The sequence below is a fragment of the Heliconius melpomene genome, chromosome 17 (genome assembly GCF_056956725.1).
Source record: "Heliconius melpomene rosina isolate 202511_hmr_F chromosome 17, ASM5695672v1, whole genome shotgun sequence".
NCBI lineage: Eukaryota > Metazoa > Arthropoda > Insecta > Lepidoptera > Nymphalidae > Heliconius > Heliconius melpomene.
The window spans coordinates 5,975,026-6,002,930 of NC_140405.1; the positions used below are offsets into that span (position 1 = coordinate 5,975,026).

Here is a 27,905-nt window from a genome sequence, read left to right on the forward strand (position 1 = left end):
CAGATAAAAAATAGTGATATGAACATAACTACATCAGCTTAATTTATTAAAACAGTTAATGTCAAATGAAATTCTTCATTATTGCATTATATGCATATGCATTTGCACATATTGCATAATTAAATAAAACGACAATGTGAAATTAAAAATTTCACTAACGTTACTAATGAACTCAAAATAGTGTAAAAAACATCAAAAGATCGTTCTGTTCGATGTCTCGTAGAGTAAAAATCGAATAGATTTATGCTTTACGACATACAACTCGTTAGTGTGATAAGTAATTCATAAGTTGAACTCGTTCGATATAGTTCATCAGTTCAGTCAAAATCTATAGTCGCTGCGCTGTTTGCGAGCGTACTACGAGCGCGTCGTTGACTCGCTGCTATTCGTAGTCACTAGTCGAGCTCATAGTCTTGTTCGTGGATAAAGGATTGTCATGTGTGCGATAAAAAACTAAAGAAGTAAAGACCGTCTGCAATGCGGCTTTGTTTTGTTGTGATTGTTGACTGTGCGGGACCCAAGGAATCTATATTTCCAAGTGTTTTACAGTGTTTATTATGATCATATGACGTTAATTATTTGTCATATTAATGCACAAATTAGCTTCGTTTTCATATATGAGAAACAAAATGAAAAAGTGAGTTTATTAAAAGTGAGAAGAAGTCTATTAAGAAAGCAAACAAAATTGTATTAGATATATTACAGAAGTTTTTCCTTATTTAAAAACATGACCGTTACTTACACCGGCGAAGTTGCGACTTGTAGAGGTTTTGGAACATTTTTGAAGGTTTTAAACAGGTAATTGTAATTTACACTTATTATTATTTTTATTTTACTATTGTTATTTTTTATGTTTATAAACTACGTTTGTAGAATTTTTAATTTAAGACAAACCTTTACTTATCGAAATAAAATTAATATCGAAGTTAATGTCATAAAATACAATACAGTAAACGGTAAGGTAAGTGACGGTAACTTCGTGATAGTACGTGGTTTCGTGAGTTTTGCTTCTGGCAAAAATAATAAGCAATTTAAGTATTATTTACGGAAACTATATATTGGTATATAATCTTTATACTTTCAACTGTCTAAAAACTAAGTAACAATATTTTAATGATAAAATTGAGCGTATAGCGACATTTTAAACGCAGAGCTGGCTACAAATTGCATTGTAACGTGTCTGCGATGCTTGCGACCGTAAGACTAGGGTAAGAATTTCTTAAGGTTGTAGAAAGACAAAGGTAAGTTATTCGAATAAAACATTGAATATATGCTTTTTTGTATTCTATAATTAAACATTTTATTGAAAAAAAAAATAGATGGAAGCATAAAATTCTTTTAAAATTGCAATAAATCGATTCACGAAATAGCAGACATTTTATTTATCAAGTGTCCGCTATTTCGTGTTACTACCGAATTAGGGAAATCTTAGATACTTTTTAATAAATTTATATTTATGTTATAACTAAGATAATTTAAATTTAAAGCTTAAAATCAGTTACTGTATTTATTAAAGTTTCTCGTGATCGAAATTCGGTATATGTTTTGTCCACTTAAATTTCTATATTACTATTTTAAAGGTAACCTGAATTGGTAATTTTAAGCTAAATTCGTATAGGTACTGCCAATGTAATTTTATTTTTTAATCAACCTTTATAATTTATTTTTGTGTATTTTATCGAATATACGTGGTTGTTAATGATTAGTTTACATAATGTAAAAAATACTGAATAAACAGAACTGCGGAAGTTACTAAAATCAGTAACACGAAATAAGATCCCCAACATTTCATTATTTTCTCTAACTTCGTGACAAATAAATCTACGTAAAATCAGCACATTGACTTCTTTGTCTTTGTTAATAGTGTTTATCTTAGTCTTGTTATAAGTCTAAATAAAGATCTTTTTATTTTTTCAAGAATTTTTCAGGAATATAATATATACCTACTAAACACAAAACGCCGTACAAACTGGTTGCGAAAATATATAGTTCTATAAACTGGCATACCTAGCTTCAAAAAATTTAACTTGAATTTTGAGTTTTTTTATATATTTTTTATAAAAAAAATATATAAACGTTCAAAAATGTAGTTTTTTTAAAACTGAGCTTATATAATTTGTAAATTATAAAAGTTGGGGCTACTCGTGGCGCAGGAGTACAAAGTGTGACTGTAAAACCGACTGGTTGTGGGTTCGATCCCCACTCCAGGAGATGAAAATAGGAATAGTATAGAAAATAGAAAATATTTATTTAAATTTATATTTCAGGCAAAGCACGGCGTTGAGTTGTGCCACTTAACATGCTGTGACTCCGGTATTCCGCAGAAAGTGGGGAACGGAGTGTTTTAAAAACACTAGGTTCCTACCTATCTACCTACCTACCTATCTACTTACCTACCTATCTACCTACCTACCTACCTAGGCCTATCCTGCTGTGTGCGGGATACAGCGTGAAGATGATTTAATTTGATTTGATTTTTTTTATGAAAGTTTTAATGTCGTTAAGCTGATCTACCTATTTTTTTTTATTTACAAATTCTTTACAATCCAAACCAATAAAGGTGTTAATTTTTTTTATTATAAAACCTCACTCGCGAGGTAAAAAGTTGTGACCCGAAATAGGGGACACAAACTCACGAAGTTAGAAACAGAGCTAAATTTTATCACGAAGTAGGGTTCAAATTAGAGGTCCACAAATAAATTAATATAAAAATTAAGGTTAAGTTAAACCGCATAATTCACACATTAAATTACTGCCAAAAGACCCACTTTGATCACACTAAAATTTGCAAATTCATATAACCTTTAATAATGTATTTACAATAGTTTAAAGTTATGAGAGCCTTAAACTGCCGAACTCCCGTACATTTACCTTAGTTTTGTTTTAACTTAAATGTGATGTAATGCAAAGTAGATATGATACACATTGATAATGATTGTCGATATTATATTTTATTTAAATAAAAAATAGTTATGAATTATTCATATATTTTATATTAAAATAGTTAGACCTTTAGTAACATTTCTTTGATATCAACCTTGAATATAAAATAAGAAGACTACATGTCACATTTTTTCACATTTAAATTTAATGATTAATATTTTCATTACTGATTTTCCCGCCGTGTCATTATCACCAAATTGTTTAATATCTCAAATTTTACTTTAACTTAATCCAATATATTTATAAATAAAACCATAAAAACACATGATTCTGATTAAACTTCAAATTAAAAAGAAAAACTTTATGTACCTACGTATATAATTTTATATATTTCGTGCATTTTCATGTAAACCTATACCCAATTTTAAACATACATTAAGGTAATAATTTCAATCATATTGAAGCAAAAAGCCCGTAATTTGTATTCCCTATTAAAGGATGTGGCACGAAGCCACTCGAATATTGTTGAAGTTTATAATATCTATTGGGTTACAAAGTTTGAAAATGTACACACGGGCGATTGATACAAAGGAAGAGTTTCTTTATATTTCCCTCTAGAAAATAGTGTACAAAAACCTCTTAATGACAAGCTTAGCACACTAATATTAGAATGCTTTTTAACGCGAACCATCTATACTTATTAGATACAAATAAATATCTGGTCCTGTTTTCAACGGCTTCGAGAAGCTTTATTGATCCTAACTTTCTTGAAACGAGAATGAAGTAAAACATATTTGGAAATTACTTCCCCTATTACATGTATCAGTTGGTCTATCGATTTACCGATCAGCCTGTAATGTATGTGCGAACTCTGCTTTTGTCTTATTACGATTTCTGTGTGACTTTCTTATTCACATATATACTCGTATATAGAAATCACGTTAACAAGAACGTTAACAGAAAAAAAATCGAAAATATTAATAGATAGACTTAACAATAACTTCCTGTATTGATTATAAATTTGATTATAAATTGATGTTAAATGTTATTCTTTAAATTTTAATGATAGCTAAAATATGTTAAATTGTTGTTTTTAACTGACTGAAATGTATAGCACAGTGGACGGTTGCCAAGTAAAGATAATTAAATATAAATTGCACCGATAGACTTCCATTTTTTAAGTGCATTTGTGAATTTCATATTTATGCAAATAATTACACATACGTTTTATGTCACAAAGTTTTTTTCACATTTCATTGATATAATGTAAATACTAATCTCGTTTTATATAAAAAGTAAACATAATTGCGATTGCCGGTTCAAACAAAAAACAAAATCATGAATAAGGGTATTATTATGGCCAAATAAATCCTCGACGCAAAAAGAGGGTTATAAATTTGACCTGTCTGTCTATGTGTCTTCTGAATGAATCAACCGATTTGAGTGTGATGTGGATTTTTAATCGAAAGCAGCAGCTTAATAGATATAAACACTTTTCCAAAACGAGATAGTAAGTTTTTTTGGGCCAGAGATTGTGTAATTTTTTTTATTTTATTTGCTTGTTCATTTTTAACTTTTATAATGTATTGTTAAAAAGCTTTTTTATTATTTTCTTATATATTTTCCTTATACTTTTTATTTGCGTATGTATATTAAATGCGATGCAATCTAAAAAATCAGTCACAAAGGACGCCAGACGAAAGTCGGGATCGATATCTTTGTTGTGAACGAGGGGAAATACCAGTAATTTTCATTGTACGTGTATTTATGTATGTTAGATGCTTTGCAAGTATTTATATCGCAATAATAAGAAAGCTTAGTGACATTTTCATGTTGTAGGTAGTACCTAATTGTTGAACAAATATTTGAGAACACTTGAAATGAATCATTCACCGAGACTCATTCTCCCCAATTATTCATTGTATACAAATAACTTTCTTGACAAACAAAGATTACGCCAAGAAATAAATGAAATTAAATCTATAAAATAATATTAATGGACCCAGCATCTCGTATGGCACGAGAAGGTTTTCGTCGTCTGCTAATAAACATTATAATATATGGCATCTTATTTTGTAAAATTAATTTAATTGTGCATCAAGAATATTCATTGGTCGGTTGACTATTTGCCTACCAACAAACAAACAAATTTACAAACTTTACCTCTTTATTATATTAGTATAGATTGGCAGTTGTGGAATGTGTTGTAACTCTTTTGTGTTACTTGTAATTTCAAATTTCACTCGAAGGAATATACTTTAAAAGTGGGTCTAGAATCTGATTTCGTTAAGCGGTGTTTTATCCTATCAATTAGCACTTAACGTATTAACTGACAACTCCTGTCTAAAATACGATACCTATTGCCTATTCTGTAAATTACGACGAGACGTGTGTTGATTTCGCAGATACATTAAAAGAAAATCATAGAAGTGCTTTTAATACCCGTGTTTATCAACCGGTCTCAAGTCTGAGTTTGATCTCGAGATGTTTGTTTTCATTCATAGATATAATTTATGAATGAAAACGGCATCTCAAGATCAATCGCAGATTTGAGAGCGGATGTTAAATACGGGCCTCAGAATATCAAAATTAAGATTTATGTATTCTATAAACAAAAATATAAAAATTACACTTCTCTTTGAAGCCAAATCGGGATTCTATATTTAAAGGCTATTACTTACTACACTCTAGTACGAAAATTCGCGGGTAAATTTTATTATTACATAATCCACGTTCTTATTAGTAAAGGGGACCTATCACTGCTATTAAAACACCTCATTAACCTACTGAAGATATTATAATTTAAAAAAAATGTTTTTAAGCTCCACCATATTGTTAAATCGATATTAACATTTTACGAGAAGAAAAAAATGAGTAATTGTTAAATATTAAGTGATACTTTTAATTCTATTATGAATAATTATATTACATAAAGTATTTTAATTATCAACTACTTATACAATAAAATAATAGTCGAACGCATCACTGATTTAATACCTCTCAATGAATTTGAATGGCATAAATGACGTAATGTTATTTCTACATACGTCATTTTCACATTACTGTTCGAGTTGGAGCTTATGTTATGAGACATATTATGCAAAACATTTACTTCATGGGGTTTTTCTTATATGGTGGAAAAGGTCATGGTAAATATTAGTTATGTTAAAACAACTTATCGTCAATATAATTTTAATATTTAGTGAGTGATGATTTCACAGAATAACATGATTAAGTTGACAACGTTAGTAATTTTCCATCCTAACAAGATGAAATTGTATAATTATCAAAATCTAGAAGAATGCAAACAGTAATACTGTCTCTTTGCGATACTATGATGATGGGTACATGCTGTTTAAACATTATTACTAATTCACACAAAAGCTAATTCAATAAACAATATTATTTAATTAAAATGGTATATTTTTTTTATTTATACACCGATGGAAATAAATCAAACACTGCAATTAAATCGGAGAAGTCGTTTCTGTGATTTGCGTCAACAAATGCACAGACAAACAGATAAAAATATTGAAAATCATTGTTTTTATTTCTATTACTTTATTAAATGCCACCAATAAAATTTTTTCTTATATCTTCTCGCACAGACACCGATCTGTTACGATTCTCTTACAACTTTTTTTTCTGCAATATAGATAACGATGAATTTATCTTGACATGAAAATCTCAAAAAATTTGGTTCTTAAAATTTTGAGTAAGCAATCTGTAACTCAAATAACATATTGGTTGGCTTACATAATATTTTATATGATAAAATAAATATTATTACAATTTTTCAAGATGCATTCTTCTACAAGAAATTACACCTGTTTCGTGGCAGTGTTTAGAAAGTGCGTGGTAAATAACGCGTCAGGATTTTTTATTTATTACAAACAGAAGTAGTCGTATGTATTTTTATAGATTTTATTTATTTATCAAAGTTTTAAAATAACAATTTCCTTTTCAGATGGCGAGGGAGCATATACAAGCTAATATGGCTAGATTTATTAGTATTTCTTCTATTATATTATATATTAAATTTAATTTATCGATTACTTCTAGATGAAGATTCTAAAAAGTGCGTATCCTTTTAATGCTATTTAGTATTTTTACTTAAATCATAGGATAATATTATATATTACAAATTGTCTTTTTATTTTTTTTAGGACATTTGAAGGAATAGTTAATTATTGTAGTTTCCACGGAAATGTAATTCCGTTGTCCTTTGTGCTAGGTTTTTATGTAACTGTGGTAATGAATCGTTGGTGGAACCAATATACAACCATTCCGTGGCCAGACTCCATCGCCGTGTTTGTCTCAGCAACTATACATGGACAAGTAAGAATTTTATTTAAATTAAGTACCTATTATATCGAAAAAAAATTGAATTGTTTTAATAATAAAATATTTCCATTTCAACATTATTTGTTATGAAGTTATTTTTTTATTAGAGAAGTGATGACTAGTTTTTTTTAATAATCTTGTAAGGTGTTTTAATTTAGACTATTTAGAGCTTAAAATTACAGAATCACATTACATTATATTTATATTAAAACGAAACTTATCTAAAATTAGTATATATTTGACACCCTAGTCGCCTAGACCATGTCGCCTATGACCTCAATATAGGTTATAGACCGTGGTTTTAAAGGGAAATCAGCCAATTGTAATCTTACAACGAATACTTTTCTTCATATAAGGTTGAAAATCACTAACTATGTCATTATACTCTACTTCAAGATCACTTCTAGATTTTTTGAAGTACTAGCATTACTTATATAATAAACATTTCATTTCGTTATTTGTTGGTAAGATAAGATATCAATGTCGCGGGCTAATGGCAAACTGAAACTTATTTGTAGTATGAATATTGTTGAAAGGAAAATATTTTCTTATCTATATTTTAAGGAAATGATAACACAGGCATCATAGAGATTATTAATAACTTGCAAAACTTATGGTCTTATATCTTTCAATTAATATATTAAGAATCGTAAGTTGGCAAGAGTAACTATATTTTTAAAGCAAAGAAAGAAATTTACATACACAGGAAGCTAAAAAAAAGCACGGGTCAATAAAAGTAATTGGAGAAATCTAAAATATTTTGTTTTCTTTAATTATATTATGCCTTGTTAATAAGACAATAAAGTTTTTTAATAATTAATAATGTTAAAGGAATAATGACCTTGCACAGTTATTTAACTGTCATAAAAGGATTTATAGTGTCTGTTAACTAAGCCTTGAAGCGCGGATATGATGAACCGGTGACGCCATAAGGCTACGTAAACGCCTTGCTCTACCCAAGACCATTGATTACAAAACCATAAGAATATCATCTAACACTAGCTATCTTTATATGAAAAATGTCTCCAATTACGAAACCTTTTTAATTAATAATTAATTTGTGTTAGTACTTCTTTGCTTTTTTTATTTCGTCGCTAATGACCTTGCTTCATTCATTTGATAGCGACTGTTATAGCGTTAATAACAATAAACCATTATTTTATTCGATAAACATGATAATCAATCGTTCCTTTTTATCAGTGATTAATAATATGTTTATTTCCGTGTTCTTGTTATTCTTATGGTGGTTTTAGATTTTTTCGTTATATTTATTTAGGTTCTCCTTTTTTTATATAATACAATTAGGCTTTGTTTTTACTATTTAAAGTGTTCAATTGTTTTATAAGAAAACCGAGAAGAATGAGCATTTTTGAATATACCATAAATTAATTATTTTTTGTTACTTTAGTAAATATGAATAATTGTGTTCTAAAAATAGTGGTAAATGATCGAAAACGAGGAAAATGAAGAGTAACATAATATAAATACCAATAAATAAAATGAATATACGTATATTCATTGTAATTTTTTTCTTGAGATAATTATGTTATAATAAGAAAATTTTAATAGAGCCGCGCTAATAAAAAACTGCACAGCTTCGATGTTCTGTTATTAACCAGATCACTATAACTGTTCTTTCCACACACTTCTTTATTTTTTTATTATTATGTTTATATATTAGCAAATGACATCCAAAAAGTGTAAAGAACTGAGCTCAAATATCGCGTGACACAGTTCATTATGAATTCTAATACTTACCGATATACCTATATTTACTACCCGGCTCAGCACCCTGCTCGCTTCGCTCATCAACCCCCGGCTAGCAATGATTGAAAAATAAAAAAAAAAATAAAAAACCCGCCGCCGCAACGATGTTTGGACGTTTACTTAAAAATAAATAAACCCCTAGACAATGTTATAGCGTATGCGTATACTTTAAAAAAAGTTACCCGCCATGACTGTGTACACTTTTATATAACAGAAAGAATAGATGTACACGCTTATATATACATTTATAATACAAATGTTTTCCATCTGATCAACAATCGCCGCAAACTAGAGATAATGTTTGTAATTGAAAGACGCAATATCTATGCAACTATAGTTATAGCTGTATTATAACTATAGTTATACAATGATATGTATTGCTAGTATATTTTAAATATACAATGGTTTGCAACCTATATTATCTATACTAATATAATAAAGCGGAAGAGTTTGTTTGTTTGTTTGTTTGTTTATTTGAACGCTAAGATCTCTGGATCTACTGGTCAGATTTACTATGTTTTTGTTTTGAATTTACGAAAGTTATGTTATGTTATGAAAGCTGCATTCTTCAGAAGTGCTATAGGCTATATAACATTACATTACACATATATACTAATAAATTAAAATACTTATTTCTAATTTGACATGCAATTTATTCTGCCATGTTAATAACAACCGTTGTCGCTACGCGACCGCGTTCGTTACCGCGACATTTTTATATTCATCCTTATGAAAATAAATATAATAGTCACTTTTAGCATTTCATCTAGATTGAAATTATATTTCTATAGAAATTATATTATTACATTTCAAGCAGGCGTAGCCGCGTCCGGGTCCGCTAGTAATATATGAATGTCATTCATAATAACAGACGATCATTAAAATGTTCGGCGAATACAATGTATATAATTTATTCTTACATATTTTATAAAAAAAATTACATGAAATGGATTCTAGGAAATGAAATTATTTTGAATGAAGTCTAATATTCACATAATTACAGGACGAGCGAGGGCGGCTGATGCGTCGTACTATAGTGCGTTATGTGTGCGTGTGTCTCACAATGGTGCTAACTATGATCTCTCCTCGAGTGAAGAAAAGATTTCCAACACTCAATAATTTAGTAGAAGCCGGTCTTTTACTAGAAAACGAAAAGATTATTTTAGATAATTTAAATGATAAGTTTCCGAAGCCATCAAAACATTGGTATGAATTATTTGAAATGTTTTTTGTCTATTTTTTTCATAAATTTATTATAGGCAAAAATAGTATATAAAACTATACTAAACTACTATATTTTAGGTTACCGATAGTTTGGGCCACCAGTATAGTGACAAGGGCCCGAAAAGAGGGCAGGATTCGTGATGATTTCGCTGTGAAAACTATTATTGATGAATTAAATAAATTCAGAGCTCAGGCTGGACTTTTACTTAGTTACGACACTATAAGTGTCCCGCTAGTCTACACACAGGTAACAATAGTACAATAGTCAAATTTACTAGTTTTTTTTTTGTTGTTTTGGTTATTTTTTGAGGCCGTCGTGGCGCAGTGGCACAAGTGTGTGACTTCAACGCGACGGTTGTGGGTTCGATCCCCACTCGAGGAAGTGAAATATTTATTTACGTTTATATTTCCATTTCTTCACTTTGGTATCAAGGCAAAGGGCGGTGTTGAATTCTGCCACTCAACACAATGCCTCCAGAATTCGGCAGAAAGTAGAGAACGGAGTGTCTTAACACTAGGTTCCCTCTGCCTACCCTGCTGTGTGCGGGATATAGCGTGAAGCTGATTTTTTGATTACTAGTTTATGTTTTACCTTGAAAATGTTTCTTGGCCGGTTGTAAATGTTACATCAATGGTGATTCACTGACAATCCTACCACGCCTTTGCGTGTTCCACATTCATTATACTTTTTAATTAACTGTTTTTGTCACAAAATACCTACTAATTACTTAAGGATACTTGAAATAATGCGAAAATGAACTCTTAGATTTCATTATGCGTTTTTATTTTATTTAATTAGACTATAAATATATAAAAAATAATATAATATGGTTTTGTTCTGTGATCTTTTCCAGGTAGTAACCATTGCTGTTTATTCATATTTTATAACTTCTGCATTGGGTAGCCAATGGATCGATAATAAGCTGCAATCACATTCTTCGTCAGTCTATATAAGTAATATAGACCTTTATTTTCCCATATTTACAACGCTAGAATTCTTTTTCTACATGGGATGGCTGAAAGTAGCAGAGTCTCTTATAAACCCATTTGGTGAAGATGACGATGACTTCGAAGTCAATTGGATCATAGACAGGGATTTGCAGGTATATTAAAGAAAACATAAGTTTATCATCATCGTTATAATGACATTGCTGTTTAATTGAATTTTTAATCGATTTTCTCGCGATCAAGACATGTGTAATGCTTCAAACCGATACACGATAACGAGTGCACATTCCAATGGTTTTTAATATAAATAACTAATATTTCAATTGTCATGTTTATAAATACCTTTTTATTTTTACTTAGAATACCATTATTATTAGCAAATCAAATAAACAGGTTTCATACATGATTGTCGACGAAATGCATCACGAACATCCAGAGCTGATCAGGGATCAGTACTGGGACGAAGTGTTCCCGTCCGAGTTGCCATACACCATAGCGACGGAGAACCAGCGCGAAGAGCACCCAGAGCCGTCCACGGCGCGGGTGGCGGTGCCCCTTCGCCAGCGCAGCATGGTCACCGTGGCCCCCTCCAGCGTGAAGATCGACGAGATGGTACCCTCTAACACCGTGAGTTACAAGTTCGCTGCGCCCGAGGTTAGACTCAAGACATTTATAAGCATGCTGCACGCTCAACTCACCCAGCCACAAATCCAATGAAAACTTTAAATACATTTGCTCCTCCGTTGTTTAAAGTAATTGAATGTTCGAAAAATGTATTTATTTGTAATCGAGCTGTATTAATTCGGCCGTACATATTTATTCATGCGGAAATGAAAGCAGCAGGTATTTACATATAACATTTTATCATAACTGAAATAGAAATTAAACATAAAGTGTAGTTTTGTCACAATACAATTTGCGGCATAAGAGACATATGAACGTCTCTACATTTTCTAAATTTTACAGGAGAGCAAGAATACTGAATACCCTTATTATTTTACATTACTCTATTTACCGACTTATCAATAGAGGACTTATTAATATTCACAGTATTTTTGCTCTCCTTTAAATTTTAGAAATGTAGATACGTTCATCTGTATCATATGCCACGAATTGTATTGTGACAAAACTACGCTTTATGTTTAATTCCTCTTCTCTTACTCTTATACCGCGTATTTACATATTAAATACCTATCACACTTAAAACATCCAAACTAACATCTGTCGTTTAAGTTTCGTTTTCTCGACATTCGGATAAAAGACTCTAAATATAACTTTAAAATGTTCTACGAATCAGTGTTATTTAAACAACAAGACTAATTTATGATGACTTCAATGTAATTTTCTTTTAGTAAATTACTAGTGAGGATGAAGGGTCGTTAGCTCGTTTCTGTTTTCATTCGATTTGTGGCTGACGTTTTACGGAGCTTGGCAGTGTGTCGGTGTTAAGGGTTGCCAATAAATATGTTTTCCCCTAAAGCTTTAATTTCAGTCTATGGTGATTGGGTTTTGCGGTTGCGGATTTCGTTTTGTCAGGTAACTGATTATTACTGATTAAAAGATTGCAACAAGTATGTCTATCACCATTTTAGTTTTAACCTTGTAAATTTTATCGGTAGATATTTTTTTTTGTTTATGATAGTGATTATTTATATAGAATTCGAGTCGGATTACTCGGTACTTACTATCTAAGTGATATTTCCTGGTAATAATAAAATTAATCTCGTAATATAATTTATAAGTTTGGCAGCCCTTTTATAGACGATTTATGTATGAATTTAGAATGAATATAAATTTATAGTCAAATTAAGCGTATTGTATTATAATTAATCAGTTAAATATTGTTTGTAGGTACTTGTATGTTGAACTAACATAGTAATTATATCTTAAAACTTAACCACATATGTTAATATGTACTTTTCACATATTTGGTGTTGCGTGTGTGTTATAAACTACATATATTTTTTCTAGTCTTTACTCTAATCTATTAAACTAATTGTTTAACCTTGAATTCCTTTTGCTTTTGCCATCTAACAAATTAGTATATTGTATACATTATTTGTACTTAGCAACTAATGTTTGCATTAACCTTATTATGTTTGTTATATTAACGTCTCTAATTTAAAAAAAAACTTTTTCTTGTTTGTAGTGTCTTATTTAGTGTCGCTGTGTAAATAAAGCATATTTCAATGTGCAATGTTAATTTTATAAAAATGATCAGAGAACCATTATTCTATAGAAACGCAATATTTCTATCATTATAGTAAACTTATTGGTATTTTACCAGGAGTTCCTTTATGTGACTTGGTTTTTCTGTTGAGTATTTATGAAATGTATGAGTCATAAATAACGCAAACAACTTCAGCATCATCACCTTGAAATGGACTGTACTTACAACGATTAATATGTATTATTGTTGTTTTATTCATTCAGCAATTACAAATGAATGATGATGCACAATCGGGGATCCACTTTATCGTGTCAAGAGGGAGCAAGCGCGGAAAGAAAGAAGATAGGAACTCTATGGGATCGAGTAACTCTATGGCGTCGTTACAACAAACCCCCATGACTCGTGTGAACTCGGTCACGTCCATGTTGAAGCGTCTCTTCTCGAAGGAGGATCCGAGACAACAATCTGCTAGTGCCATCGCCACGCAAACTGATAGCGGTAGGTTAAATTAATGTTTAAGAAATAATAGCAATGCTATTATAGAAAAGTTATTCGATTCAGTTGTTCATCTTATGTTTTTTACTAAACTAAATGTAGAAACCGGTTGTGAACTTAATATATAATATTTTTATATTCATAGTTAAGTTCTCATATCGTATAGTAGGTGGAATAAGTAATACATTTGAGGAAGATTTTAATATTTGTTTCAAGTCCTTGCTCCAATTATCATATAATTTACTACAAGAGAATAAAAAAAATAAACACTCGGTTAAATCATTTGAGGATGTGAAGGTTATTGCTCGTAGTAAATTTAAAAAAAAAACTAAACAAAAATGAGTAGACATAGTTTGAGTTTTTAATGTTTATAACTTTAATAACTCAAACTATGCCTACTCATTTGTGTTTAGTTTGTTTGTTTTGTTATTTATATAAGAAATATATATAATAATTTACATTATTTATTTAATAATTTTCCTTTTATAACTAATGTTTCATAATGAAATATTACTTTTAAAGAGGAAAATTATCGAACGCGGTCAAGTGTAACTTCTGCAATACTCTTTGGTGATAAACATTTTATAATGTTGAAGTCGCTTATACAAGGTAATTTAAAAGTCAAATGAGAAAAGCGCATTTGATTACTATAAAAAAATAAAATAGTTAATATATTTCTTTGCAATAATCGAATTGGAATTAGCTCTATATTTTTAATTAGATCGGACTATTAAGCAAATAAACTTAGCACAAATTTATTTGCTTTACAAAATAGAATTATACAAATATATATTTTATATTTACAAAATAAAACTAAATAAATATACTTATTTAAATAATATATACTTATCTAAATAATATATTAAATTATAAAAAATTTTCAGTATAATAACTATTTATTACAGGTAATCGTTTCCTGATATCTGCAAGTAATCCAACTTTGAATAAACCAGCGACGGCAGGCGGAGGCAGTATGAAGATCGCCAACGAAGTAATTGAAGAGGTAGATGAGCAAGCCACTATAACAAGCATGGGAAAACGGCCAGAAACAAGGTAGTATCTAAATTAATATGCTGGTTTGAAATGGTATCTTAATGCATCGTGATTGGTTTTCCCGAACTGTATGTAGTATTCTGCCAACAAATATTATTTTATAAAGATACGTATCTAAATAAAGATCTTAATAAGAAAGCGGTGTCAATATTATAAAAATCTTTTATAAAAGTTTGGTATATACTCATGATTTATGAAGTGAGGACAAAATATATTTTAAATTTCATTTGATAACTGATCTCGCATTTTTTTAAGTAGTCTATCTGGTCCCTTTTGTTTCATTTTGTTATAATAATTTTATCAATAACATTAACTTAATATCTATTATAATATAAGTCAGGCATCGTCGTTACTTTAATATTAGTGCGTATAATAACTTAACAACAATATCTTAGGATTTACCATCAAGACAATAGTCATTTAATCTATTTCAGACAATAGTAAAGTAAAGATAAAAGTAATAATTTACGTTAGTCGGTATAATTTAATAGCTGTTACTAAAAAGTTAATACATAAAATATTTTTTTTTTTTTAGCTAGACTGTAAAGTTAAAGAATAAATAAGCAAATAAAAATACAAAATACTAAATATACTGTAACAGTATTTATACATAGCAACGTTACAATATATTAATTATCCAAAAATAAAAGGTATACAAATAAATATCACAATAAATATCACAATAACTACACGTCTCACTTCCTAGTTTTAAGGTAAATAATTTATTTATTAAAAGTTAAAGGTTAGCCAAAATTTAGGTTATTTAAATCTACATTTTGTTACAGATAAGAAAAATAATTACTAAAAATGATTTGCTTATCCTCCTTCTAAGAAAAGTATTACATGACACTTTTTTTCTTTTAATAAATTGTTGTAATATAGCGTAGAGTTGACGTTGTCCAAATATTCCTGTATCGGGCCACTAGTCCATTATGTACTGCCTGTATTATGATGTCATATTTTCATTTATACGATGACATAGACTGGTCATAATCACGAATTCTTTGAATAACACCGATTGCTGTCACTGATTACCATAATATAGCGCGCGTTGTTAACTTCCGCTTATTCATTTAACTGACTTAGTATTTATTATGCTTGTATATAAAAGTTAAGTTTATATTTAAAATAACGATTTTACATTCACTATATGAGATGAATAGCCTGACATCATGATTTTTGTATGAAGGAAATGAAAATTACTTGGTGTTTGTCATCACCACTTTAAATTAAACCACAGTTTTAAGTACTCTATGGCTTTTATAGAAGAAAAACTAAAGAGATTTTACCATAAATGAAAAAGTGATTTTTTCAAACAAAATAATTAATAAAATTATCGTTTTAAAAAATACAGTCGAGTTGATAACCTCCTTTTCTTACAGAAGTCGGTTAAAAATAAAAGGCTCTTTGTTAAGAACGACGCACGCGGACATAAACCTATCAAAGGGACGTCAATTATAATGTATCTTAATAACATGTTGACAAAACTCCATGACGCGCCTTGTCTAACCTAGCTGAGAAATTTACATATGAACATTTTCAAATATACATACATACATCTTAATAGAATTTGAATGACTACCCGTCAGTTTGAAACTCGAATATTTCTTTTGACCCATATGGTTATTTGTGCGTGACTAATTTCGTAAATTATAGTTCGTATTTTTATTTTTTAAATTAATATAGCTATCCTTTTGTCTATTAAATCTTTTTATGAAGATACTTTTATAAATAGTCAAAGATTTTTCTAGCCATCTTGATTCAAATCATAATTTAAGAAAATAAGTACGATTTAAGAAAAAATACACTTGCAGAAGAATTAGAGGTTCTGTATCTATAACTATCATAAAGCATATATCATAAACTCGTTATCGTTGTTTTGGTTCTAATTACGAATGAAGTTTGAGTTCTTATATTTTTTATTTAGCATTGAGAAATTAGCGTTGACCTAAGCCTACACTGCCGAAGCAAAACCGGGAAAACTAATGATACAAAATTTTTATTAACATACCACAGAACCGAAATGGCATTAAAAGTTAAAACTCACAGTTATTGCATTTAGTCAGGCACATTTCATTAATATTAGGATAACATGCACACGCTAAGACGCGGTGAAGGTCAAAACGAATGTTACAGTTTCAAATAAAATCAAATCTGCTTCATGCTGTCCCGCACACGGCAGGGTACGCGGGCTGGAGGCATTGCGTCATACGTGTTGAGTGGAGGAACTCAACGCCGACACCAGAGCGAAGAAATGGAAATATAAATTAAAATACATATTTAATTTTCTTGAATTGGGATCAAAGCCACAACCAGTTAACAGTCACACTGTGCCACGACTGGCCTTTAAATAAAATAAGTGCAAAATATCTTTTGTAGTAACTGGATACCCAAAAGACAACATCTGTTCATATTAAATACTGTCTTTTATTCAGTTGATTACATGTAATGAAAAACGGGTGTGTTGCTAGATTAACATTCTTATATAATTGATAAGCTTGTATGTAGATGACGTGTTTATACTAGACATAATATTTTATTTTTTCTATTTTGAAGAAAATTTAATATTCTATGGCGGGATACAGCGTGAAGCTGAAAAATTCTTATGTATCCCGTACATAACAAGGTAGGCAGTATTAAATATTTCATTTCCCGGATTGGGAATAGAGCGCATAGCCATCGCTTTCGCCGTTTACATTAGCACGCGTGTGCTCCTACGCTACGACGACCTGATAAGTTATTTTTAATATACTAGGCAGGTACTCGTAATACTTATATCAGAAACACTCGACGAAGCCCTCGAAATTATGAAGTGCCTTAGTAAAGTGTCTAATTATTGTGTTCTATTAAACAATGTGCCAACTAACCCTCCCGCAACTTCCTTTTCATGGACTCTGAACCCTTCCATTTTATTATTTATCAATATTTTCATTTCTTCGCTCTGGCACCAAGGCAAAAAACCCGACGTTAAGTTATGCCCGCGCCTCTTAGAACAGAACCGTCTGAGACGAATGGACGATTTGAAATCCCATTTAACGTTAAAATTTTTATACGTCTTCTAAATTAGTATTTTTCTTCCCTAAGTGTGAAATAACACTTTAAAAAAATATTAAAAAGTTTAAATTTAATTATTTTCTTAAGTGGAGATCGAACTCACCACCGTTGCAATGACAGCCAATCGCTGTTCCACTGCGTCATAATAATAGGACTATAGGGACGTTTCTAGTTGTATATTAGTCATGTACGGAAACAATGAATTTTAAGACATGAAACATTGTTTGTATAACTCCATTTCCCTTTTAAGGCTATAGTTTAAACAGCACGTGTTAAACGGTAGAGTTAGTAAAAGATCGACCACGTAACTTATTTTTGGTCATATGGTGTTTCTCGTAATAATATAAAGTTCACATAAAACATATATAAACATTTTCATAATTATAGTAAAATGGTAACATAATCATTAAAACTATATTTACTAGAAATAGCGTTGTAATGTAATATTGCTTATTATTTTTTTCTTATTTCCAGACCGACAGCAATGAGTTTATTCGCACAAGGACCTCCCACACCAAGTGAACCATTAGATGTTCCTTCACGAAATTCAAACCACAGCTCAAGTAAGATATTTATGTCCTCGTTAAATTAAACTACTCATCAACTACTTAAAATAATCAGTTATAAATTTTAGTATAACAATAAGTATACATAACAAAGAATGTACGTGAAATAGTATAATAGTCTGTGTGTATGATAGGTATCAGGTTTTTTGTTAGCTTCACGCTGTGCGGGATGCACATACGAGGGTAGACAGAGAGAACATGGGAACCTAGTAGTAGAACCTAAAGTGGGAAACGGAAGTGTTATTCCGTTTCCCACTTTCCGCTGAATTCTGGAGGCGTTGCGTTTTGAGTGGCGAAACTCAATGCCGTCCTGAAAATATCAAAAAATGGCATTTCCTCGAGTGTGAATCGAACCCACAACATGTCGCGTGTACAAGCATGCGCGCCATGTCTGGCCTCTTAATCAGATATAGGTGCAATCAAGAAAACCAATTTAACATCTGCACGCGGTAGATCACGCGAACAGCCTAGTTTCCTTGTAATCGAATCAAGGCTATACTGTTATTTGTAATTCGCTTTACATTTGTAAAGATAAAGTAATATCTAAAACAAAACGGTTTTTGCAACACTTCGCCCCCGTGTCTTGCATTTATATGATAAGTACATGACGTAAGTGTAAACTAGATACAGTTGATATGTGGAGTGAGCGTAGGTTTTTTGTAAAGATTAAATCAGAAATGGAGTATGTATGTACAAGGAATTTGTAGATCCGTCCATGATACAAATTTAAATATTGAATATCTTACTTAAATTTGTTTGTTTGTTTGACTCGCTTACTTTTTTATGCTATTATAATTAAGGCTCTTTGCACACGACGTTTTTTTACTGCGTCGACTACGCGCGTCGTACGCAATTAGTACGTTTAGCAAACGCACGACCGTCGACGCGTTGTGAACTTTGCGGTTCACGGTGATTGCGCTTGTGTGTGCGCTACAAACACGCTGCGAACGCACTGTTGGAAACGGTAAATGTGAATTCCACATAGCTGGACGATTTTATATTTCCATTATGAAAATATCCACACCGAATGGCTCCATTTTTCATTAACAAACCACTTGCGTAGTTATGCACTTGGAGCTACACTCAGCTCCACCAGTGTGTGCACGACGCCGTTCCTCTGTTCCAGTTTTCCCCGCAGCTTCCATTATTGGAAGCGCATTCTATGTGCGTTTATAGAACTAAACGCGAAATAAACATCTACGTGTTTTTTATTTTATGTCATTAAACGCCCTAATAACGCGATAGAGGACGCTGATCAAAAACAGTTGTAAGTGTATTAAAAATCGTCGTGTGAAAAGAACTTAAACGAATTCGAATAATTATATTGATAAGCTTATATAAGAAAGTAGACTTGTGCAGTTGTGCACGTTAAGTAATAGTTATTTTATTATCTTCGCAAGAAATAATAGCAACTGAAAGAAAATGTACATTTGTGAAACACATGTGTTTCCGAGGTCGTCGTACAGCTTACGTTTAGGTGCACTTTCTTTTGGTATATAAGGTAGTTAGGCGTGTTTTCTTAGCATTAAATAAATAGCAGCGTTTTACCTGAAATAAAACGTTTATTAATTTACTTACCTTATTCGAAGCTTATTAAATGAGATAGGCACTACGTTTCCCGCCTGTACTTCCTTCTTAGGCCACGCCTTTTTCCCCTGACGTCACTTCCACTTGGCAGTCCCTTCCTTTTGACAGCCGTGGGTAAAAATATTCATTGCGTTTTAGTAAACACCAGGCAGCGATTAATCGCAAGCTTCGAATAAGGTAAGTAAATTAATAAACGTTTTATTTCAGGTAAAACGCTGCTATTAATTTGACTGTCCCTTATTCGAAGCTTATTAAATGAGACGTGTTTGTTATCGCTTGGTGGAAGTGACGAACGCCAATGTGATAGCAGTATAGATCACTTGAAGACTGTATACTAGAGTAGTACATAGTATAGGTATATTGAATGCAATATAAACTAGAAAATGTCATAAGGCGTATTCTAACAAATCTACTTTTATATGAAATCACAATCATTGAACTCTTACTTTAGAGTGAAAGCAAATTTTATGAGAAATAAATAAAAAGAAAAATTGTTATTATAAAAGTATAACTAGATATTGCTTTCTCATTTTAATGAGAAATTTTATTACAATTATTCATACATTTATCATCAAAATATAATAAACTTACTTATTTCAGGCATACAAATCAGAATTGTCAAACCAATTTTTAGAAACAACCACAGATCTAATGCTTCCGGTGATAGCTAACACGCCCGCATCCTTAAACAAGGATTTGACCTAACCGCCTATTAATGTACCTGACGCGGGTCTGGGCTCACCTCCAATATTGATAAAAAGGTTAAACGATAGTCTTCTCCGATCTTCTAGTAATAATTTTGTTAGTTTTATCTAGAAAACGGGGTCCATTTTCTTATTTTCCTTATTAGCCAATAATTTACATCCTGACTACAGATTTATTACGTACAGACACGTAATAGAATCGGATTTGACCCAAATGGTGGCCAACAAACTATAAAATTATCGTCAAGGGAGTAATTGTCTGAACCTACTGTTAACAAGGTCAAGTCATGAATTCTTCTTCCTGAACAAAGTAATAGCAGAGCAGCTGTATGTCTTTGCACTTGGAAAACACTAATTTTGTCTCTTAACTCTGTAACTCTAGCTCCAAATAAGATACCAAGACGTCAATATTTCAAATTGGGACCTTCATATGACTGATAGCTTACGCACGCTATTGATTTTAAAATGTACTTTACAAGTACATGGGAACTAAGTTGACCTGATAAATTCGGATGAATTGAAATGATGAATTCGGGTGCGATTTATGAAGCAAAACAGAAGTATATGATAATTGAAGATTAGTGATGTAGATCTGACAAAAAACTAGCAAATTCACTAGCCATTAAGCAAAACTTAAGGTGATTTATTTTGTAAGATCTACACTAAGAAATCTTATCGTTTCCACGCGATATTATAGACCTTACGTGTTGATGAACGCCAAGATTCCCTCAGAAACTTCAACTGGTTAAAGTTCCATCCATCTAGTGCCCCAGACTGCCACACTATTAGACCTCCATTGTCATTTCAAACAATTTCGGAGGAGGTAAGCTTGTGATCATGTCTACGACAACTTTGTCCAGGCGAGGAATCATGCATGGTCCTGCTAGGGCATGAGCTTTGACATCCGGCTGCCAACATTCCCGTCTCCGTCGAGGGATTATAAAAAGATAGATTCCATGAGCCTGGTAAGATGACACATTACCTTGGGAATAAGAAAAACGGTGGGATACCACGCTAGATTGAAGTTCCAAGTCCGGGAAAAACGCATCATGAAAATCACACCAAGCCTGATCGACGTTTAAATCCAGTGAGACGTAATTAGTTACTACATGAGCTCGACTGAATGCGAACAGGTCTATAAATGGAATTCCCCATTTATGAAAATTCTGTCCGTGCAATCGTGTGTCAAATGCCACTCGGAGCTCTCTTGCAGCCTTGTTAAACGATCAGCGTGATTGTTATAAATTCTGAAATATAAAATGCTTTCATATGAAAGATATTCATTCTTGTAAATATAAGAAAGATATTCACCAAATGCATTTGCATCTGGTGAATATCTGGAATCAGAAACACCTGATATGTTAGATTCATGAGAGATTCTGATTTTGTTCCCCCTTCATGACGTGGATGCGCTATCACAGACCTGAATAAGAACAGTACTGCGTTGCATTTCTTTTTGATTGTAATGGAAACGGCGCTCTGTTTGTAACCATGAACCGGCAAGAGTCATATTGCTTAGGCAGGCTCCCCATGTCACATCCAACGCATCGGTAGTGAGAAAATGACAGGTTGGATCGAAATGAATAAGTATTGACCGCCTGCAATTTTGTAGTCACCAAAGCAAATTTTCCATTCCAGTCAAAGGAATAGCGTGAAGTATTTAGGTTCGTAGCTTTAAAATTTTTGTTCAAGAATTTCATGAGCACAACAACAATTACAAAACTGGCAAAATTGAGAATCCCGACAAGCTTTTGAAGATTTCTGAGGCTTGTTTGTTGATCCGTCAACATTTGGTTTATTGCTGATACTAATGGAGTAATTCATCTGCAGGTAGACACTTTGTTTGTCCAAGGATTCCAATGAATCCCCAAAAACACTAAGCTCTTCTCTGCAACCTTGGATGTTTTTTCCAAATTTATCACCCATCCTAGTTTCTAGTTAGAAAAACTATCACTTTCTGCACATGCCCCAGTAGGATGTTTTTGTCCTGGTTGGCTAACAGAAAATCGTCCAAGTAGACGATAATTCTTATTGTTTGCTCTGAGAATTTGAGTTATCCAATTCGTTATTGCTGCAAACATTTGTGGAGCCATACTCAGCCCGAATGGCAAGCAGGTCATCTCCAGGAGTTCCCCGCGATAATAGAGACGCAGAAATCTCGTGTGGCTTTACCCAATAGGAAGGTGAAAATAGGCTTGTGAGATGTCTATTTTGAACAACCAATCTTTCGGTTGTAAAAATAATATATGCGCTGAACATTTACGAGCTTGAAATGGCGCGTCATGACATATTAGCTTAAAGCCTTTAAAATGAAAATTGGTCGATATGAGCCGTTTCTTTCGGAACCAGAAACATTGACGGTAGAAACCTTGGAGAGATCGTTGCCTTTCCTTTGCTGTTTCATCTTGCTTATGATCTGAGTCATGTCAGTTGATTCGGGCACATGTCATTATGAATTGACAGTACCGAGGTACACCAGAGGTGGCTTTAGACTGAAAGGTATGCGACACCTCAATATTATTTTTACGACTAGGTTCGGAGCCCCTAGACAAGCTCATTGATCCCGACACTGCGCCAGGCGACCGGCTTGAAACTGATCTGATTCAGAATCTCCGCCTTTTATTGTCTTTACTTGGAGACGGTGATAATGCTCGTTTTCGTCCAACCTTACCTTGATCACGTTGTCTCGTGTTTTGTCGAAGGGAACTTCCCTTATAACAACTTTGAAAATTGCGGATATTCGGTGCGGCCGAATGAAATGAGGCATGTAGCTGGTAACTTATTAGCCACCTTGCGGAGGGGCTGCATGAGAGCAATGTGGATGCGGGTAACTGCGGTTACACCAAACTGAACCCTGCGAGGGCTAAACATTTCGATTGGGCCCCTGCGAGGGGCCGTTTGACTTTTTTTAGAGCTGCCTGCGAGGCAGAAGTCATATTTGTTTTCTGGGCAAGCTGCATGAGAGTAATGTGGATGCGGGTAACTGCGGTTACACCAAACTGAACCCTGCGAGGGCTAAAAATTTCGATTGGGCCCCTGCGAGGGGCCGTCTGACTTTTTTAGAGCTGCCTGCGAGACAGAAGTCATATTTGTTTTCTGGGCAAGCTGCATGAGAGCAATGCAAACGCGGGTAACTGCGGTTACACCAAGCTGAACCCTGCGAGGGCTAAAAATTTTGATTGGGCCCCTGCGAGGAGCCATGTGACTTTTAGAACTGCCTGTGAGGCAGAAGTCACATTTGTTTTCTGGGCAGGCCAGAAACACTTGTTAATTCCACCAGCATGTTCTAAACTACAGTAAACTTTTCTGCGCTGAAAAGATTAGTAGCTGACGGAGGAACCTTGCGAAGATCGGATTTAGCAGCCAAATCCTCAGCCAATGGCCACAGATTAATTGAATTAGATCTGTGGAGCTTTTATGAAAATCGGCAGACGAGCAAAGAGCGCTTATTAAAACGTCATAGTTCGACATGTCGCAATCTTTCGCCCACGACAGTAGAACCCGTAAACCATTTTGTAAAGCTTCCAGTTGCTTAAAAAATACACATGTTTAAGGCAGCATATGTCTTATCGGCGTGATTGAGATGCCGAGGGTTTTCATAAGAACCCGTTTCTTCATTAATTTCAAGCCCGGAGGAAAAATTGTACCTACAATTTATTGAACGTCCGCGTATTTGATATCAAACCAATCACCTTTATCCAAATGTGTATGATCAATAAGCATTGAAGGCCGTTGAAGCCTTAGGAAATAAAAGAATTTCAAAAGAGAGTCAAATCATTCTTACAATTAACAGATCTATCAGAATTTTCATGAATGATCTCATCATTTATATGGTCACTTTCCCCCTGCCATAAGCGATATGACATGATCATTATTAAAATCTGCACTCACGTGACAATGGCTATTTCTCTGGAACACGACCTTTCCACTTTCTATTCATTATATTTCTACGGTGTTTACTCTTCGAATCATTTGACGAGGAAGAACTACTTGAACTTAAGGACCTTCGCCGCTGCTGATTCGGTGAGAAAGAAGTTCCCGGAACCACGGACACTACATTGTTTTCCATGCTAAACACAAAAAGGGAACACTATTCTCCTAAACAAGATGAGAGAATCATTAACTTTTATTAAAAATTTATCAATTAGTTACACGAAACAAAGCCGTTAACATTTACGAAAGTAAAACGTTAATAAAATATAAGAATAAAAATCTGAACATAGATTAACAAATTATTTCGGCCTACTTAGCCATATAATTTCACTATTCAATTTAACATTTAATAAATTAAATGAACGAAATGTGAAGTGAAAAGAAAAAATATACATTATTATAATAAAGTAAAAACTTACTTGTATAATAATTTTAGAGTCGGAATACGTACTCGGATGACGACCGACTCAGCGGGAAAATAAAACGCCAATGGATATTTTTACCCACGGCTGTCAAAAGGAAGGGACTGCCAAGTGGAAGTGACGTCAGGGGAAAAAGGCGTGGCCTAAGAAGGAAGTACAGGCGGGAAACGTAGTGCCTATCTCATTTAATAAGCTTCGAATAAGGGACAGTCAAATTAATTAAGTATTATGTTAAGTTAGATAACAACATAAAATAAAATAATTGTATAATATTTTTACCTTCAGTACACTTAAATTTAACAAAAAAAAGATTCGTGATACATTTAAATCACACCTTTTGTCTGTAGGTACCATTATAAGTTAATGTTAATGACATGGTCGAGGCCGATGACCTAAGTAAGTGTGTGTGGTGGAAATATTTTTAAGGCACTTAATTTAGCAAGTGCTCATTCTAAGTGAGTTTATTTCCAAGCTTTATTGCTTTTACATAGTAAAGTAAAAATAACCTAGTTAGAATAAGTAATAATATTAAGTCATTAACCTTTGTATTGAATATTCGTTTGTAGGTTATAGGGACTTGGTAATAAAACAAGTAACTATTAAATATCTTGATAATATAAATGTTATTATTTAATAGATAGGTTTCTACTAATAAGTACTTTTTGCTAAATCTCTGTCATAGATCTAATAGGTAGGTAGATATGCATAAATATATTACTTCATTAGTGGCTAGGGACCCATTAAGTATTACTTACGTCAGTTACTTACAATAAAAAAATATCCATTCGATATATCGGAGGGGGTGGGAACAAATACACGAAGATCCCATTTGCAACCAGACGCGAGACAATGGCTTCGTTATATTGAACTAATATCACTTGATAATATTATAGATATACGTATTTATGTATAATTATCTCAATTCAACACCGCATTTATGTCTTATTACCATATCGAAGAAATGAAAACAACTCATTGCCCCTCATGGGAATCGAGTCCACGACTGTCCAGATGCGGTGCTCGATAGCATCAGTGATTAATTAAACTTTTTTTTCCATCCAGAAGACATTAGACTGTCAAGCTCAGCACCATCGTCACAGTGGGTGCGCGGCGGGGCGGAGGACGCAAGCCCCACCGCCAAGTCGCTGAGCACGCAGGCCTCCTTCCCCAACATGCGGCCGCGCCTCGACAGCGACGTAGGTCCGTCGCTCAGCGCCGCCGGCAGCCAGACTATAAGTATGTTGACTAGTTTTTCAGTTTCATCGGGCGTTGTAGCCAAGCCCACTTTAGAATAATTAAGAAAAAACCTTATACAGAAAAAGATTTGTTAAAATCAAGAAAGTTTGAATTTTTTAAATAATAAATTGCATTTTTCAGTTTCACGCTATCCCGCACACAGCAAGGCAGTGGGAATCTAGTGCTAACACACTTCGCCATTTTCCGCCGAATTCTGGAGACTTTATTAAGTGGCGGAACTCAACGCTGCCCTTTGTCTCGACATCAAAGCGAAGAAAAGAAAATATTAAATATTTAATTTCCCCGAATGGGAATCGAACCCATAACCTGTCGCTCTTACACTCACACTGTGCCCCTGCCCCCATATAACTAAAATCGCGGCGATGACTTTGATCTCCTCTCGTGAAATTTAATTATTCTCATTTCTGACTACCTCGGTGGCACCTTCCACCACTCAACACGTAATGAAAAATAGAGGAGGTCTAGATTCCCTCTGCCTACTCTGCTAAAACAGAAGAAATATAAATATTTCACAATAATTTTAACAGTGGACGAAGTGGACGGCGGTGATGACGACGCAATGGATGACTTCGACCGCCTCCGCAGTATTCGCGAGCAGCACCGTCGAGACAAGTATTTACAGAAGCTCATGGCTCGCTCTGTTAGCGCTCAACAGGTATATATTTATGAATTTATTATGTTTTTTTTTAGCTTCCCTCTATATCTCGCATATAGCATGTTATATAGAGGGCGCCATATGTGAAAACAACAAACTCCGTTTTACAAGAACCGTTCAATTTTCGAGACATTGCGAGTTGAGTTGCGGAACTGAACATCGCACTTTTTGTTTTTGGGAGAACGATATAAAAATAATTCATTCCCCCGAGTGGAAATCGATAGGTACCACAACTGTCTCGTTTAGTCGTCATCGTAGTGCTACGACGGCCACGTTTAATTTACGTCTGCATATATATGTTTTCAAAGTTAATTTAAAGACTCTAACTTTGATTTTGAGAATGGTTATCATTAATAAGGCGTAAATAAATAAGCTAATAATAATAATAAATAAGGATAAATTATAGAAATAACTTAAATTTTGTAGTTAAAAATTGTTCAAAAATATATTTTAAAAATGCATTGCAACAATATTCATTATAAACTATTATTTCAGCCCACCGGCAGTGGAGATTTACTAGATAACGATTTATTATTAGAAGAGCTCTTTAAGCATTCAAAACAAACAAAAGATGAAGACTCAAAAGAAGAAACTACCTGACATAGATATATTTATTATTGGGATTAAACATCTCACATAGTCAGTATTAAATTGTGATACTTATATATTTTATTATAAGTACAGCTTTGTGAATCATGATGCTTTGATGTTATTTATATACATAGGGACCGAAGAAAATAAAAAAATAACTTATTTACACATTTTTTTCATTTCTAAATTCCATAATTAAAACCGTCTATTTTAGCCTGTAAAGATAATAGTTGGAATAATTTTTTAATACAT

The 27,905-nt window shown here is 32.7% G+C and overlaps 1 protein-coding gene and 1 long non-coding RNA gene across 3 annotated transcripts; one reads left to right on the top strand and one right to left on the bottom strand.

Annotated features, from left to right (window-relative positions):
- The first annotated feature begins 291 nt into the window (after positions 1-291).
- On the top strand, positions 292-27,819 carry LOC146529994 (bestrophin-4-like). Of its 2 annotated transcripts, none has more exons than XM_085199986.1 (13): positions 292-798; positions 6,851-6,961; positions 7,050-7,221; positions 9,998-10,200; positions 10,297-10,465; positions 11,073-11,321; positions 11,560-11,820; positions 13,600-13,834; positions 14,737-14,884; positions 18,413-18,501; positions 26,213-26,386; positions 26,935-27,062; positions 27,558-27,819. In XM_085199986.1, the coding sequence occupies exons 1-13, from the start codon at positions 728-730 to the stop codon at positions 27,660-27,662; spliced, it is 2,115 nt and encodes a 704-aa protein (XP_085056112.1). In that variant the 5' UTR covers positions 292-727; the 3' UTR covers positions 27,663-27,819. The 2 variants fall into 2 exon arrangements, with proteins under 2 accessions (XP_085056112.1, XP_085056113.1); XM_085199987.1 differs by having other exon boundaries at positions 11,560-11,793.
- On the bottom strand, positions 1,270-2,872 carry LOC146529995 (uncharacterized). The gene is made up of 2 exons (XR_014878942.1): positions 2,394-2,872; positions 1,270-2,361 (listed from the first exon to the last, which is right to left on the bottom strand). It is a non-coding gene; the product is annotated as an uncharacterized LOC146529995 (long non-coding RNA).
- Positions 27,820-27,905: the final 86 nt, after the last annotated feature.

Coding starts and splice junctions, on each gene's coding strand:
- LOC146529994 (XM_085199986.1), top strand. CDS start 728: ATGACCGTTACTTACACCGGCGAAGTTGCGACTTGTAGAGGTTTTGGA. Junction 10,201..10,296: donor CCGAAGCCATCAAAACATTG/GTATGAATTATT, acceptor ACTATATTTTAG/GTTACCGATAGTTTGGGCCA. Junction 11,322..11,559: donor TCATAGACAGGGATTTGCAG/GTATATTAAAGA, acceptor TCAAATAAACAG/GTTTCATACATGATTGTCGA.